This window comes from Colletotrichum graminicola (genome assembly GCF_000149035.1).
Source record: "Colletotrichum graminicola M1.001 genomic scaffold supercont1.10, whole genome shotgun sequence".
Taxonomy (NCBI): domain Eukaryota; kingdom Fungi; phylum Ascomycota; class Sordariomycetes; order Glomerellales; family Glomerellaceae; genus Colletotrichum; species Colletotrichum graminicola.
The window spans coordinates 203,278-218,357 of NW_007361014.1; the positions used below are offsets into that span (position 1 = coordinate 203,278).

The window sequence follows — 15,080 nt, forward strand, 5'->3', positions numbered from 1 at the left end:
TGCATCTACCGGTCCCTGTTTCTTTGTTGGCGTCCGAAATCGAAAGCGTTGATGATGTGGCGTGTGCAGGAATGTAGGTCGGAAGGCTCAACAGCGGCGTTGACTGACAATCGCCGTCAGTGCCGTAAACCAACGAGATCTTCTCCGGGTTCTCCCTTCGCTGAAGAAGTGCTACCCCGAGCTGTCCGGAAGAATGGCCATCTGTCCTCAGAATTGCTGTAGTTGAGGTAGACATGTTTGAAGGGATCTGCTTTAGGACCGATAAGGTCCTGACAGCCAAGTCTGTGGTCCCGCTCTTGGAAGAAACGCGAAGCCTCTTATTAGAGCGGTTGGCGTATTCATCGCATTCAGCAGAGCGCTTTTGTGATACCGTCGTCGTCGTCGTCATCATCCTGTCTTCTGAGATGGGAGGCAGGCAAAAAAGGGTTGGCAGTTGTCTGCCTGTATGATAAACCGCGATCGATGTACCACAATGTGAAAATTCTACCCTGGAATCGGACCTGACTAGGTGTACCTCCATTGTGGGCATACCGGCTGAGTGGAACCTCTCCGGGTGGTCTTGTAAAAGGAAGAGTGATTGTTAGCCTTTCATCGATGGCCAGGAAACATGTCCTCGGCACAGATGGGGTGAAAAGGGAAACTAACCTGCGTCTTGGAAACGCCACAGCATGATGTCTGGGCCTTCCAGGAATAACAACAAAGGCATCGTTGGATGAAACTGGCAACAAGCCAGCATAATATTTGAACATGGCTTTATGGACGCATATTTGACCAGAGACGGCGCTCGACCAGAGGCGAACCCCTCTGAAGTGTCAAACACGGCCAGACAGATATCTCCAGCAGTGGTGACGTCGGAAAAGCCGAGATATTTCGAGTCTGGGCTCCAGAAGATTTCGTACGAGTAGCCGGCGCTAAATGTGTGGCACGGGCCCCAGATGGTGCGTCGTGTCTCGTTGAAGTCGATACGAAGACTGGTTGGGCGGTGTCGTTGGCCATCTTTTCGGGCCAGGAACACCTTGTTGAGGAGGGTGAAGCCGTGGAGCCCAGGGTCGATTGTCAACGGAAAGCGACATTTCCATCCCCCCACGGGCGAGAACCAAAGACCTTGACGCAAGCATATCTCGATGTCGGCGGCATCCAAGTCGTGCAACGTACAGATCATCCTTTCAGAAGCCTCCCCGGCGATGGAAAACACTTCGTATCTTGCGATCCAGCCTACGCACGTATCTTGCACCTCCTGTAGCGTTTGAGGACACCTGGCAACTCGGCTGAATGCCTGGCCTGCTGGACGTGATATGGTGCCATCATATGTGTAGCATGGTATGTCCCCATGCTCATTCCAGCCCATTCTGAAGTATCTTTGGGCCACGACACGTCAGTAGGCTGTTTACGCACGGGACGTGAAGACACCCTCGGTTACTTACTTTGAGGGAAAGATGCCGAGGTTAGCAAGGAGAGAGCCGTCGGGTGAAGTCATGCTGGTTGAGAATGTAGGCTTGACGGAGAGTTCGGGGTCTTGAGTCCCGGGTATACGTAAGTTAGAAGCAAGCGTCTCGACGTGTACTGCTTTTGTCTTCACGAGGAACTTGCTCGTTGTGAATGCCGTGACGTCCCTCCAAATCTCGGCAGGACTCTCCTCTAATGATGGTCCCCATTCTCGGTGCATTACCTTCACATCCTCCATGAGGCCCTCCAAACCCTGCAAGAAGATTGTGCTTTGGCTCGAACCCGAGAATTTACCTACAAGGCTGTATCTTTGTCGCGAGCTTTGATATCCGAGGAGGCTAGTCGCGACACCAAGGGTATACAGTGACTCAATCCATACCATGAGGCCGAGTCCCATCTTTAGATATCGAAGACCGAGTGTGATCATTTCCTCTACGACTTCTGAGTTGCGAGCCGTCGTGTCGTCCATCATGAGGGCGTCGATTGCCAGTGCCGCCCATTTCGCGGCGGAGACCTGGAGCAGAGGCCACTTTCGCCGTACTTCAGTCCGGTCGGCGCTTTTGTAAATATCTCCGGACAGAGGTTTCTGAGGCAGGCTGAAGGCAAGGTAAGAGATGCACCGACCAGCCATAATGGCTTTGGCCTCGGGCGGCGGAGGAATCAGACTGCTCCGTTGGACGAAATCCAAAGCCGTCAGATGGATGTACTGGTACGTGCCGTGCGGGCCCTTTTCTATCAGCCCACAGCAAGAAAGAACGACTGCGTGATCGAAGCGGGTGGTTGCACTGCCGTCGTCCATGTCCCAGCCCTCAGGACAGATGGCCTCTCTCAGCTCGGGTGATTGGAGCGATGAATGCGCTGCCCAGGTGAGGGTATTCTGGGCGAGGTTCTTGCTGTGGGTGTCCTGCGATAAAAGTCGCTGACTGATGCGGCAATACATATCCTCCAACCGGTCCAGGCCTTCCGATGGTGGTCTAACGGCAGAATCGAGGCGCTGCGCCTTGGTCATGCTCGGCACACTCAGAAAAGTCACCATGAGCCTCACCCAGAGGAACATACCCTCTGCATGGTCAAGTAAACACTGGACAACGTGGTCCTGATCGGCATGGGCGGGAAAGAGATCTTCTCGAAACAACTGATCCACTTGAGATGCGAGATAGCACCTGATGTCTTGCTCCAGCACGGAGGCCGTAATTTCAATCCGGCTCTCTTTCGGTGCCAAGCGCCGCAAACTGGCCACGTCAGGCCGGCTGGCCACCATCACTTTTAATGGCGTGGTTTCGCACCACTTCAGAAGCCACGCGACGAGCTTCGAGACGTCTTTGCACTCGTCGAGCCCATCGATGACGAAGTGCAAATTCGGCAAGTGGGGCAGGCATTGCGTGATTGTTTCGATCACTTCGTTTTCGGAGGCGGCTTTTTGGAACTGAACTCCGGTCGAGGCGAGAACGAAGATGTTTCGGATTCTCTCGAGTTTGTGGAAATGGTGGAAGATTTGGGCGGCGATGGACCGGAACACGTGAGCGAGGGAGTTGCTGTTGCCAGCCGTCTGGTTGAAGATGTAGTAGCACACCTCGGGGGGGTAGTCGGCATTGGTGGTGTAACACTTGCCGAGCTCTTCTGCTGTCGATGCCGAAAGAATGGTTTTGCCCGAGCCTGGCTTCCCTAGAGGATCGTCAGTCACGTGGTTCTACATGCGATGAGTCGAAAGCCACGGCCTCTCACCGCTGATCCAAAGGAACTGTGAGGCTGTCCCGGTCTCGACGCCAGTATGATGCTCAGGCCTGTCATAGTTGCGCCAAGACAGGAATTTAGAGTCTTCCAAAAGCCATTCTGTTGTGCCTTCTGCTTTTTGATCGAGTGCATGTTCAAGAGAAGTCTTGATGTCGGGCGGATCCAGCCACCGCATGGCAGCGTCGTTAAGCTTGACTAGAAGAACACAATCAGACGTTTCCGCTGCCACGCTGCTGCCGTGAAAGAGTATTCAAACTCACGCTGTAGTTGTTTGTTGAAGGCGTCTTCTATCAGGTCCAGCCGGGCAGCTGTCTCCATCCGTCTTTGTTGGTCGACTGCTCTGACTGTCGAGGCCAGTGAGCCCATCTTCGCGTACCCGAGTTCTTCCTTGACGATTCTCTGGTGAAATGTGATCTTTTCTATGATCTGCTCGAACCTGGCGTCGAATGGATGCCAAGCCAAATCGGCAAGTATGGCTGGCGTTCGTTTTATCCCTATGCGAGGACGCTACCAATTAGCACGATCTCTTGTTTACGAGCAGAGCTTCTTTTTTCTTTTTGTTTCTCATCGTGGACCTACTTCCGCACTTCTTTGAAAAGATTCGCGCTACCGCCCCGTAGAACTCGAACAGATGGCAGTAAACCTTTTGGAGAGATTCCGTCAAGGAAGGACTACAAATTCCTGGGTCTTTGGAGAGGGCATCATAGAGCTCCTGGTACCGAGGTAGTCTGGCAGCAATCTTACTCAAAACATCGCTGAGTTTCTCAAAGAATGTCACAAAGTGACTGGCAAGCTGGAATCATGGCTGTGAGCAAAAGACTCCGGAAAGCGGTAGCGTGTATTTGGATGGTCGCACGACTGCAGCTGCTCAAAAAGAACGAGAGATGCTAATTACCTTCAAGACCAGAAGAAGGCCTCCCAGGGCAAGATTGGCAAACTCGGGATTCGATCCACAGAAGATCTCCATGATGCCGAAATAGGGGGTGAGGGTGTCGCCAAAGGTCTTTATCTTCTTGAGGCATCGTGTCACCAGTGACCTCCGCGTACCGAGGTGCTGCAGGCTTTCGATGGCTTGCAAAAGTTCGTCGACGGATGAACACTTGGCAAAATTCGCCTTCTCTGATTCCGAGAGCAACGCTATAAAATCATCGCGCGCTTTGATGAAAGAATTCTCGCCTGAGCTTGCATGGTCATCTTTGGGCATAGTAGTGACTTCTTGTCGAAAGCGTTGTCAATGTCGTGCGAGGAGTGATGGTGTCTTCGCTGGTGTTTCCAACTGGGTACAGCGCAACATAAGAGGGAAGCTGAGCGGGAAGCTTACATAGTATCACATGGGGCTGTGTCTGCACACCCAAGCCAATGGGGATAAAGACATGGCGCTTATCACATTACAGGGGGCGCGGTACGGGAGGCTCCAGGATTCGCCCAAATTATTGTGCAACGTGAGGAAAAGCGGCTGAGCTCACCCAACCCCCTGGGTGAGTGGCAGTCTCTGTGATTGTGTGAAGAAGAAAGGGGTAACAAGCAAGCATATCCATTCCGTCTCACTCGAGAGCCCCGGATCTGGTACTGTCCACGTTCTTGACCACAGTGAATGCCAAAAGCGATCGTGCATTGGATATAATTGTCGAATCCAGGATACCCGTTTGAAACTTGCAGCCCCAACGTCACATCTCGTGTTGTTGGCACAGGCAGAATGCGCAAACCAGCCTATCGCAGCTACACTGAGAGCAATTTTCTCTCTGGGTAAATAAACCTCCTGGCTTTACGTTCTATATGTGCAGAGGCGTCAATATGAGCAACCCTATCGTGGTGGTCTGATGCCGAACGTTGGCCCTCGGGCTGTCTCTGCGTTAATAGCCGAAAATATCGAAAACCATGGAGCCGCATGGCAGTGACAGCAGAACGGTAAAACGGCCTATTGCCTACTTGATCGGTGGTAAGACATGAATCTCCAGCCTTCCCTGTCGATCCGGGGGGCTAGTATTCCAACAGCAAGACAAAGTTGTATCAAGCAGCTTATCTCAATATCGCGGTGTCGTGTGGATGCATTCGGGCATCGCCGTCAACCGTCAATCGATCCTTAATTAGGGCGAAGCATATGCAATGCATCCGCTCATAACAATGGAACTCAAGGAACGACTTCAAGTGTTCTCAATTCATTCCGAACCTCCTCTTCTCGTACAAGTTCCGGTCCAGAATCACGGTTAGGCTGCCTGTCATCCCGGACGTCAATTACACCAAGCCGATAGGCTACGAGACGGGGCGCTATCCGTTCTCTAGGCTCGCGGGTACTTCCTAAAATGCCGAGGGCTCCTTCGTCCACAACAAAGAGCTGCGCAAGCATGGAGATGGGGACGACGAACAAGATTCCTAACGACAACATCGTCAAATGGGCCCGACCCCTCGTGTTCTGGTGCCGGCAATTGAAGAACGGACAACGGGACAACCCGGAACATGATGGACGGCTACCCAGGCGCCAACTCCGCCGAAGGCCAGGGCCGCCCACGGTCTTGACTGTCGGCAACATCAACCGCGCCGCCATCGGGAGATCATTCCTTGTCTCGGTTTGGGGTCGTGAAAGAGGACGGGAGCAAGTTGCCGGTTAGGACAGAGGCCGTGTTGAGCCGGTGGCACGTGGCCGGATGCCGGAACTGTCAGAGCCACCTGGGGGTTCGGGCGCATATATCCCGATCAAGGGCCGGAGCGCGGACGAAGCAAAGAGGACGCGTTGCGAGGTCGGAATGTCACACTCGGACGCTTCAAGCTGGGGGGGGGGGGGGGGCTCTTCTCGATAGAAGGGTAGAATCCTTCAACTTGTGACTGGTTAATTTGGGGCCACTCGGCATGGAAGCGTAACAGATGCCATGGCTGCGGTCCTGTGCTTTTCCAATTCTGCCCGGTTACCAGTGGATCGGAACGCGTCCCGAGAAGTGTCGGGCCGGACTTCGCCGCCCGCGGGCCGCATACCTCCACCGGCCGCCGCTGACTGACTGTAAGGGGCCGGCAGGCCGCGGACCAATCATCAGCTTGGCGCATCCGTTATAAGCAATACCGCCCCTTTGAAGAGCAGACGATCGGCGTGCTCCCGCAGAGAGAGAAATCCCCGATACCGATATCAGGGACTGCGTGGACGATCGACACCATGCCCCCTCCACCCTCCATACACACACACACACATCCTCCATGTGCAGCTTTCTTTAGTCCAGTCTTTTCAACCTAGTCTTTACAGGGTTGTAGACGTTCGTCAAGTGAGAGGGGTCGGAGGTCGGATGCCGAAGGGGAGTAGTTGCCAAGCCCCCAGAGTCTTTTGGTCATGCCCCCTTGCAAATGCTATCGACAGCCGAACGAGGCGTGAACGAGCGAAGCCTCGTAACGGACCCTTCGAAAGACCCTTGGGACAAAAGAGGGAAGGGAAAAAAGAAAAAAAAAGTGGCGATGTGTAGGAGCGTCTCGGACAGCTAATCGATGCTCGATGAAACTGGACCCCCCCGGAACGTAGCTGGACGAGTGAGGAGTAAGGTACCGCTTCGCGAGGCCCGACCAGAAATTTTCTTCATGCACGGCGGTGGAAATGTGGACTTCCGCACTCGGGAGCACCTCGGCAGCAGTGTCCGATGGGGATGGTAATGGAACGGAGCTAAAGGGTCTGAGAGGGCCTAAAAATGGCACTAAACACAAGAGGGCAGGATTATCGGATGTACGATTTCAGGGACAAAGACGGGAGAGATAAGAGAATTCAAGTTTGGTTTGTATATAGTCGTGATATCATTGGTATAATGCCTGATAGCTAACTCTTTAAAAAAAAAGGTGTAAAAATAAAAAGATTTAGACAACAAATGCTTTTCGAGGTATTTTCCTTATCACATGGTTTCCCGCCTGGATAGATTTCCGGTGGGAAACTTTTTCAACTTTGTTCTTATTTTTACAGACGGGCGGTCTCCTGGGCCTCGTCGATGATCATCTCGGCGGCCTTCTCGGCGACACCCAGGACGGTCAGCATGGGGTTGATGGTGGGGATGGTAGGGAAGATGCCGGCGTCGACGATGCGGACGCGCTTGAGGCCCTTGACGTTGAGACGCTCGTCGACAACGGCGAGCGGGTCCTTGCGGACGTCGCCCATCTTGGTGGTGCCGACGGGGTGGTAGACGGTGTGGGCGGCGCGGCGGGCGTAGAGGCTGAGCTCCTCGTCGGTCTGGACGGCGGGCCCGGGGGCGACCTCGCGTGCGATCCAGTCCTTGAAGGGGGCCTGCTCAGCGACCTTGCGGGCAGCGCGCATGCCGTAGACGAGGGTGGCGGCGTCGTAGCCCTCTTCGTCGGTGAAGTAGCGGAAGTCGAGGGCGGGCTTGACGCTGGGGTCGGCCGAGGTCAGGTAGAGGCGGCCGCGGGAGCGGGGGCGGGGGATGTTGGGGGTCATGCAGAAGGCGTAGCCGTCCTTGGGCTCGTCGTAGCCGAGGCGGGCGGTGTTCAGGGTAAAGGGGATCTGGTAGCAGTGCATCATGACGTCGGCGATGTCGCCGTCAGGGATGCCGTCGGGGTTGAAGAAGGTCTTCTTGGCGGCGGCGTTGGGAGGCTCGCGGCGGAGGAAGATGCCTGCGTCCGAGTCCATGGTGGTCTGGTTGGGGGGTACGGGCTTCTTGAGCTCCCACATGATGATGGACTCGGGGTGGTCCTGGAGGTTCTCTCCGACGCCGGGCAGGTCGTGGATGACGGGGATGCCGAGGTCGACGAGCTGCTGCTTGGGGCCGATACCAGACAGGAGCATGAGGCGCGGGGTGTCGACGGCGCCGGCGCAGAGGACGGTCTCGGCGCGGGCGGTGACAGTGCGCTTGGAGCCGTCCTGGAGGGTGAGGTTGACGCCGGTGACGGTGTCGCCGCGGACATTGATCTTGGAGACCCAGGCGTTGGTGAGGACGGTCAGGTTGGGGCGCTTCTCCTCTCCGCGCAGGAAGGGGTGGATGTAGGCGACGGAGGCGCTGGACCGGCGGCCGTCGTCGGGGTTGTAGGAGATGGAGAAGAAGCCGACTCCCTGCTTCAGGGCGCCGTTCTGGGTGATGTGCTTGTTGAAGTTGTGGAGGACGGGGATGTCGAGGGCGGAGCTGCACGAGTTAACCCAGTCGAGGCAGAGCTCGTTCTGGTGGCGGGCGTGGACGGGCTGGACGGTGTTGCGCAGCTTGTCCATGATGCGCATGAAGTCGTGGAAGGTCCAGCCCTTTGCGCCCATAGACTGCCAGATCTTCAGATCGTACTCGAAGGGTCTGAAGGAGATGAGGGTGTTGTGTGACGAGCAACCACCCAGGACCTTGGCGCGGGAGTGGCGGATGTGAGAGTTGCCTATGGGTGGTAAGAGTAGAGTGTTAATTTCGGCGGTCAATCAACCGCCGCCCGGCGACTCGGAACGGGCTGACGGGGCGGGGAGCAGGTGGAAAGAAAGGACAAGAAGCTTACCCATGGGCTGTTCAGTGGTGCCGTAGTCGTAGTCGAGCTCGCCTCCGAGGAGGTTCAGCCATTTCCGCAGGTCCAGCACGCGGTCGTCCATGAAGTCACTGGGACCGGCCTCGATTAGGAGGACGCGCTTCTGAGGCAGGGACTCAGCCAGACGAGAGGCGACGACGCAGCCGGCGGTGCCGCCGCCAACAATGACATAGTCGTAGCGGTCGACATCGGAGGCGGGGAGCTGGGTGGTGGACATTTTGGCGGATCGAGGAGTGAGAGGGTGAGGGTGAGGGTATTCAAACGAGAGGGAATGCGGGCGCCCGGCCAGCGAAATCGGGATGAGGGGTAGCTTGTCGGTTTATACGAACAAGGGGGGGTAAGACGGCTGAAGAACGCGCGGGCGATCTTTGGTGAGATTGGGGGGGATCTTGGGATCAAATAGAGTTGGAGGGCTGGCGAGGGCACGGATGGGAGTAGAATAAAAGAGAGGAAGAACTCGAGACGGCCGTCCTATGTTGATTTCAAGTGGATATGCGGCCGCATTATCTATGATCAATGACAACTGGGACTCCTCAGGAGACCCATCCTTGGAGGGAGGGAGATAGGTAGCTCGACCGTGACATTCTCGAAGTTCAGCTGGCGGGCTTGGGAAGCCACAAGGGACCTCTTCGCGCCGGTGCAGACAAGACGCAGGACGGTGGAGACGGACCCCGCGAAAATGTGTGGCGGGGCCATGGGAGGGAAGCGGGTCTCGAAGGCATTGCAACTGACTCGCCGCACTTTCTGAGGCGGCACCCACAACCGGGGCCGGGAACAGAGCGGGAGGCGGCGGCTCAAGGCAATGGGGTTGATGGCAGGTTTTCCCTGTGTTGCTTCTTTTCTTTTTCTTTTTCTTCTCTTTCCCTTCTGTGTGTTCTTTCTGGCGCAGCGAGGTACGTACACTAAGCTGACTATGCAGTATCCATACATGCATGCATGGTATAGGTACAACCAGTCCTTCTTGCCCCCATTATCCACCGGTCTTGCAGGCTGCAGTTGGTTCCTTCCTTGTCCGCGATAACATCCCTGAGAGACATCAGGACCGGATTTTCAAAGTTCCAGGTTTTCTGACTGGTCTGACGGCGGAGGGTAGGGGGGGCCCTGCCGGACTAACGCTTTCTGCACAGCTGGCAGCCAACAATTGTGTCAGCAACGCCAACCACGATAAACGGCGCTTGGTGTACGGATACGGAGTAGGTACGTACACATACAAAGCTGTGGCTGCCAAGTCTTTCCGCGACATCCACCTGGTGGAAACTGTCCGACGTCGAAATACAATTACGAATAATGGCCAGAGGCTCCAGACACGAGAGAGGGAAAGAGAGGGGGGGAAATTCAAGTGCCGTAGCTGCTCGATGACGTCTCGACTTTTTTTTTTTTTTTACTGCCTAGTCGTCCTCGATCGGCCTCATCCAATCTTAGCTGCGTTTTGGTTTTCCCCATTGCCTTGTCCACGGTGCCCCACGAGGAATGCTGGGAGCGCGCTCTCTTCGTGTCTCCCTTGTCAACCGCATCGAACCAGCGTAGCACCGTCGTTACCGACCACGACTCTCTAGCTTTTTTTTCCTTTTTTCCTTTTTATTTTTATTTCCTCCCCTGGTGGTGTGTTGCCCGGCGCGCCAGGGATGGTCACTTGGTAAACCACATATGGCGCCATAATAGTCACTCGCCTGCCGTTGGATTCAGGCAAATGCAATGCATATGCAATAATTGCGGCCGACATTCCCCAAACTGCCGTATGCAACCCGCGCTAAGCCCTCGGGTCTTATCCCCTACATGTTGGCAAGTTCTGTCCGCCTGACGATACCGACAACGACAAACGACTAAATTCTCGCGCCGTCGAGACGGGGTGGGGGGACGAAGAGGTGGCGCAAGTTGACTGGCTGCGTCTACCACGTTCGGCCTCATCCGGGGCATCCGCCGACTCGTGTGCCCCGGGATGGGGGCAACCTCTTGGCCTTAGTCCTCTGTTGGCCGGTTTCCAGCTTTCAGGCTCTTCATCCCTGGGCGGGGGGCTGGGGAAAAAAAAGATCACCATTAGCGGATAGTGCACTTTGCAGAATGCGGCGTGGTCAAGGGTCATCAGCAAGGAAAGAAAAGGTGCTTGTGTCATGTCAGTTGCAGATTCTCCCTTGAAGGATAATTTGACGAACTCTCGCTAAACCACGATTGCTCACGGAGAGTAGAGTAGAGTAGAGTCAGTCGGCAGGCGCAGGCGTGAAATACGTGTGTACTGTACTGTACTGCGAGAGCTGTTCATTCGCTGTTAAGCATAGGCCGTTTTTCTTTTCTTTCTCACCTGATATCGATCCCATGCAGCTACTATCTGGCTACAGCCGCATCTGGCCCTATCTCTTCCGCCGTATCTCTGTGCCGATTGTCCGCGGCTTGATGTCGCAGCTGACTGGGATGCATCGTTCGATTTTTCTTTTCTCAACGGTCAGATCCGGGTCCTGCGTCAAATATTGATCCATGTCGCGCCAGCCACAATGCAGCCAAGACCGTCTCCAAAAAAAAAAAAAAGGGAAAAAAAAGAGAGAGAAAATGCCTTCTTGGTACCATAGACACCAAGGCTGAAACTTCTTCAAGTGGAGGCTGCTTGTCTTTCGGGTACATGGGTACTTCTACACGTACTTGCACCGGTGCTTCAACACAAAAAACGCAGCAATTATTCCTGGTATTTCAGGCTGTAGAGTAGAGTTGCATCCGTGTGGATTTCGGGCCAATGACGTACTACTATAGCCCATGACATCACACCGCTGCAGCAACGGACCCACCGGGGTGCGTCCCGACGAGTCTGCTACCTCCCCCCGACAGCTGGTCCTAGCTTTTGTCTGCCCGTATCCATACCTAGGTACCAGCCTACCATACCTAGGTACTAAGGTACGTCTACTGCGTGGCCACCCACGTTACTAGATCAAGGTAAACTCGAGATAAGGCCGGCCCCCCGTTGTCGTCAAGATCCCGATCTTACTCCGGTCTCTGCACTTTTCGACTTCCTTCCCAGCCTGACTACCTCCGGCCTCCGCGTGTTGTTTGTCACCCCCGGCCGAACCCCTCCCCCCGTTCGACATTCCATCCCCGGCAATCTCCCCCGTCCAAACCGTCCATCACACATTCCACTATACCCCCTCCTTTGTTAAGCTGATGCTCGTTGTATGAGTACGGATACCTCCTAAGAATTATATCCGCTCCCCCCTCCCTTCTCTCAAACACTAGCACAGGATTCATTATCAGTAGAAAAAAAAAAATGGCACCATCGCAGCTGCCGGAGCAGCAGGACCGCCACACCTTCTACGCGGGGAAGCCGCAGCCGGACTCGGAATCACCGGGCACCTTCCAGTCCGTCGATCCCGCCACGGCGCAGCCCATCTGTACCGTCCACACCTCGTCCCCGGCCTCCGTCGATGCCGCCGTCGCCGCCGCCAAGGCCGCCTTCCCGTCGTGGTCCGCCACGCCGCCCGCCGAGCGCGCCCGCATCCTGCTGCGCGCCGTCGCCCTCCTCCGCGCCCGCAACGACGAGCTCGCCGCCGTCGAGACCCTCGACACAGGCAAGGCCTTCTCCGAGACCCGCTACGTCGACGTCGTCACCGGCGCCGACGTCCTCGAGTACTACGCCAGCCTCGTCGCCTCGGGCGGCCTCAACGGCGAGTCCCTCCGCCTGCGCACCTCCGCCTGGGCCTACACCACCAAGGAGCCCCTCGGCGTCTGCGCCGGCATCGGCGCCTGGAACTACCCCATCCAGATCGCCCTGTGGAAGTCGGGCCCCTGCCTGGCCGCCGGCAACTGCATGGTCTACAAGCCCAGCGAGTTCACCCCGCTGCACGCCGAGCTCCTCGCCGCCGTCTACAAGGAGGCCGGCGTGCCCGACGGCGTCTTCAACGTCGTCTACGGCGCCGGAGACGTCGGCGCCCGGCTGACCGCCCACCCGGACATCGCCAAGGTGAGCTTCACCGGCCAGGTGAGCACCGGCAAGAAGGTCGCCGGCGCCGCCGCCGGCGGTATGAAGTACGTCACCATGGAGCTCGGCGGAAAGAGCCCCCTCATCGTCCTGCCCGACTGCGACGTCGGCCAGGCCGTCGACGGCGCCATGCTTGCCAACTTTTACAGCTCCGGCCAGGTCTGCACCAACGGCACCCGCGTCTTCGTGCCCCGCGCCCTCAAGAAGCGCTTCGAGGAGCTCGTCCTCGAGCGCGTGCGTCACGTCCGCGCCGGCGACCTCTTCGACCCGGCCACCAACTTCGGCCCGCTCAACAGCCGCACCCACCTCGAGAAAGTGCAGGCCTACGTCCGCCGCGGCGTCATGGAGGACAAGGCGACGCTGCTCGTCGGCGGCGCCACCCCGCCCAAGGGCCTGCCCGCCGCCTACCAGGCCGGCTTCTGGATCCAGCCGACCGTCTTCACCGACTGCACCGACGACATGTCCATCGTCCGCGACGAGATCTTCGGCCCCGTCATGAGCATCCTCACCTACGACACCCTCGACGAGGCCGTGCGCCGCGCCAACGCCACCGACCTCGGCCTAGCCGCCGGCGTCTTCGGCCGCGACGTCGACCAGTGCCACAGCGTCGTCGCCCGCCTCGAGGCCGGCATCACCTGGATCAACACCTGGGGCGAGTCGCCCGCCGAGATGGCCGTCGGCGGCTGGAAGTCGAGCGGTGTCGGCGTCGAGAACGGCCGCAAGGGTCTCGAGGCCTGGGTGCGGAACAAGAGCACCCTCGTCGAAATGGGCGGAAGCGTGCCCACCGTCTTCTCCAAGCTGTAAAATAGAAAGAAGAGAACAAAAAAGAACAATTAAATGTGCGGAAAGGGGGGCAGGGGGATGGAGTGTATTACTTGTATGTATCTAAGAAAAAAGGGGGGGAAAAGACTTGCTCTCGGTTGTTGATTGAAGGAGGGGCGGCTCGGAAGTTGGAATTCGTAGCGTTTTCTATGATATCTCGGTTATTGTTGCCTCCACTGCCAACATCGTTGACAGCAGCAATGCCTCTCTGCCACTTGGGGCCCGCCATGCCCGCATCCGTGACGATGTCGGGACTCTCCAGTTATGAACAGTAGGTATCTAGATGACTCCCGTCTCCAGCCAATCACGGGGACCGGCGCTGCCGTACCAAGTAGTCACGTAGGTACAAACGGGGCAAGGCTTTTAGTTTTTTTTTCTAAAAGGAGTTTTACCTTACGTACCGTCTGCCATTTCAGGGCTAGGCCGACCTGATCGGAAACATAAATACTGTGTGGGAGCTGTAGATAGAGACAGGATAGAAAAAAAAGACAACTTCAAGTTGCCCCTTACCTTTGAGCATAACCTTTATGATTATAGTAACCGCAACTATCTTGAGTATAGCCTTAACTCCTTAGCCCTCATCAGACCTCAATAGTCTGATTAAGGTGTACCTCCTCTATAATAGACATCCGTATAATCTTAACCTTAGCACATATACCCCTAATACCACTTATCAACAACAGTATTACTAACTAAGCTTAGCTGTTAATTGGTGAGACCCTCCCCTTAGATGCTCTTAGCCCTGGTTAGACCAGGAAGCATCTATAGGACGTAGGATCACTGCTTAAACTAGAGCTAGTGAGTCACCTTTAGGTTTACAGGCGCTTGGGGTGTACCGGCGACGAGGTTCTTGGGTATTATAGTGTGGCTTAGTTGTGTGTGCGCGAGCTAACCTACTACCTTGCTCACTGACTTCCACCTCAGTTTCAGCACTTACCAAGAAGCTGAGCCCGTAGTTTTTTCAGGAGGCATCCACCCCCCTTCCCCTCGCTCACTGTTTGGGCACACATTGCCTGGGCTCAACCCCAGCAGCCACAGATTTTCAGGACCCGTGATGTGCGATAAAGAATGCGAACGCCCACGCGGCCCTCTAACCAGGTGTGAGGGGGACCGGGAGCTTGTCTCAAGACTTTGATGGATGGACCAGGCTCGGGCATATTTCCACGGGAGACGACGCGCGATCTGTGGAATATTTATCGGGACTGGTTTCCCGCAAAGAGTCTCGGACGGTCAGATGGTGAATAGTTGTTGCCCTTGTGGAGTATGAGCCTGGGATTGTGCGATCAAGGCAGCAGAAAAATTACTCTCAAGATATTCCTCGCAAAAGGAGCACACGATTAATGAATGAGCAAATAGATTTGTTACCAAGGAAAGTCTGCTACTACTAAGTAATTCTAAGTTAAAGGAGACGACGGACTACAGGAAGAAATCAAAGATGATATGAAAACTCCCAAATGCAATATCCCCCAATGAAGTTTCCAGTTCTCAGCCTCTCCTTCCAGCTGTGCCTTCCAGTTCATATCTAACCATTACAGTCTTCGTATTCCCTAAGTCTCCATAGCGTCTTACACGTTGACTAAACACAAGACTGTTATAACTCACTCATAACAACAAGTAAAAGGAAATCGCAGAGCTGTGGTTC

General features: G+C 55.7%; 3 protein-coding genes across 3 annotated transcripts; 1 reads left to right on the forward strand and 2 right to left on the reverse strand.

Annotated features, from left to right (window-relative positions):
- Positions 1 to 640: 640 nt before the first annotated feature.
- Positions 641 to 4,384, reverse strand: GLRG_03357 (uncharacterized protein; the record flags this gene model as incomplete). Its single annotated transcript, XM_008094042.1, has 6 exons — positions 641 to 1,358; positions 1,425 to 3,111; positions 3,172 to 3,375; positions 3,441 to 3,674; positions 3,760 to 3,973; positions 4,076 to 4,384. The coding sequence occupies 6 exons, from the start codon at positions 4,382 to 4,384 to the stop codon at positions 641 to 643; spliced, it is 3,366 nt and encodes a 1,121-aa protein (XP_008092233.1).
- A 2,721-nt stretch (positions 4,385 to 7,105) lies between these two features.
- On the reverse strand, positions 7,106 to 8,872 carry GLRG_03358 (GMC oxidoreductase; the record flags this gene model as incomplete). Its single annotated transcript, XM_008094043.1, has 2 exons — positions 7,106 to 8,514; positions 8,629 to 8,872. The coding sequence occupies 2 exons, from the start codon at positions 8,870 to 8,872 to the stop codon at positions 7,106 to 7,108; spliced, it is 1,653 nt and encodes a 550-aa protein (XP_008092234.1).
- A 3,033-nt stretch (positions 8,873 to 11,905) lies between these two features.
- Positions 11,906 to 13,420, forward strand: GLRG_03359 (aldehyde dehydrogenase; the record flags this gene model as incomplete). Its single annotated transcript, XM_008094044.1, has 1 exon — positions 11,906 to 13,420. The coding sequence occupies one exon, from the start codon at positions 11,906 to 11,908 to the stop codon at positions 13,418 to 13,420; it is 1,515 nt and encodes a 504-aa protein (XP_008092235.1).
- Positions 13,421 to 15,080: the final 1,660 nt, after the last annotated feature.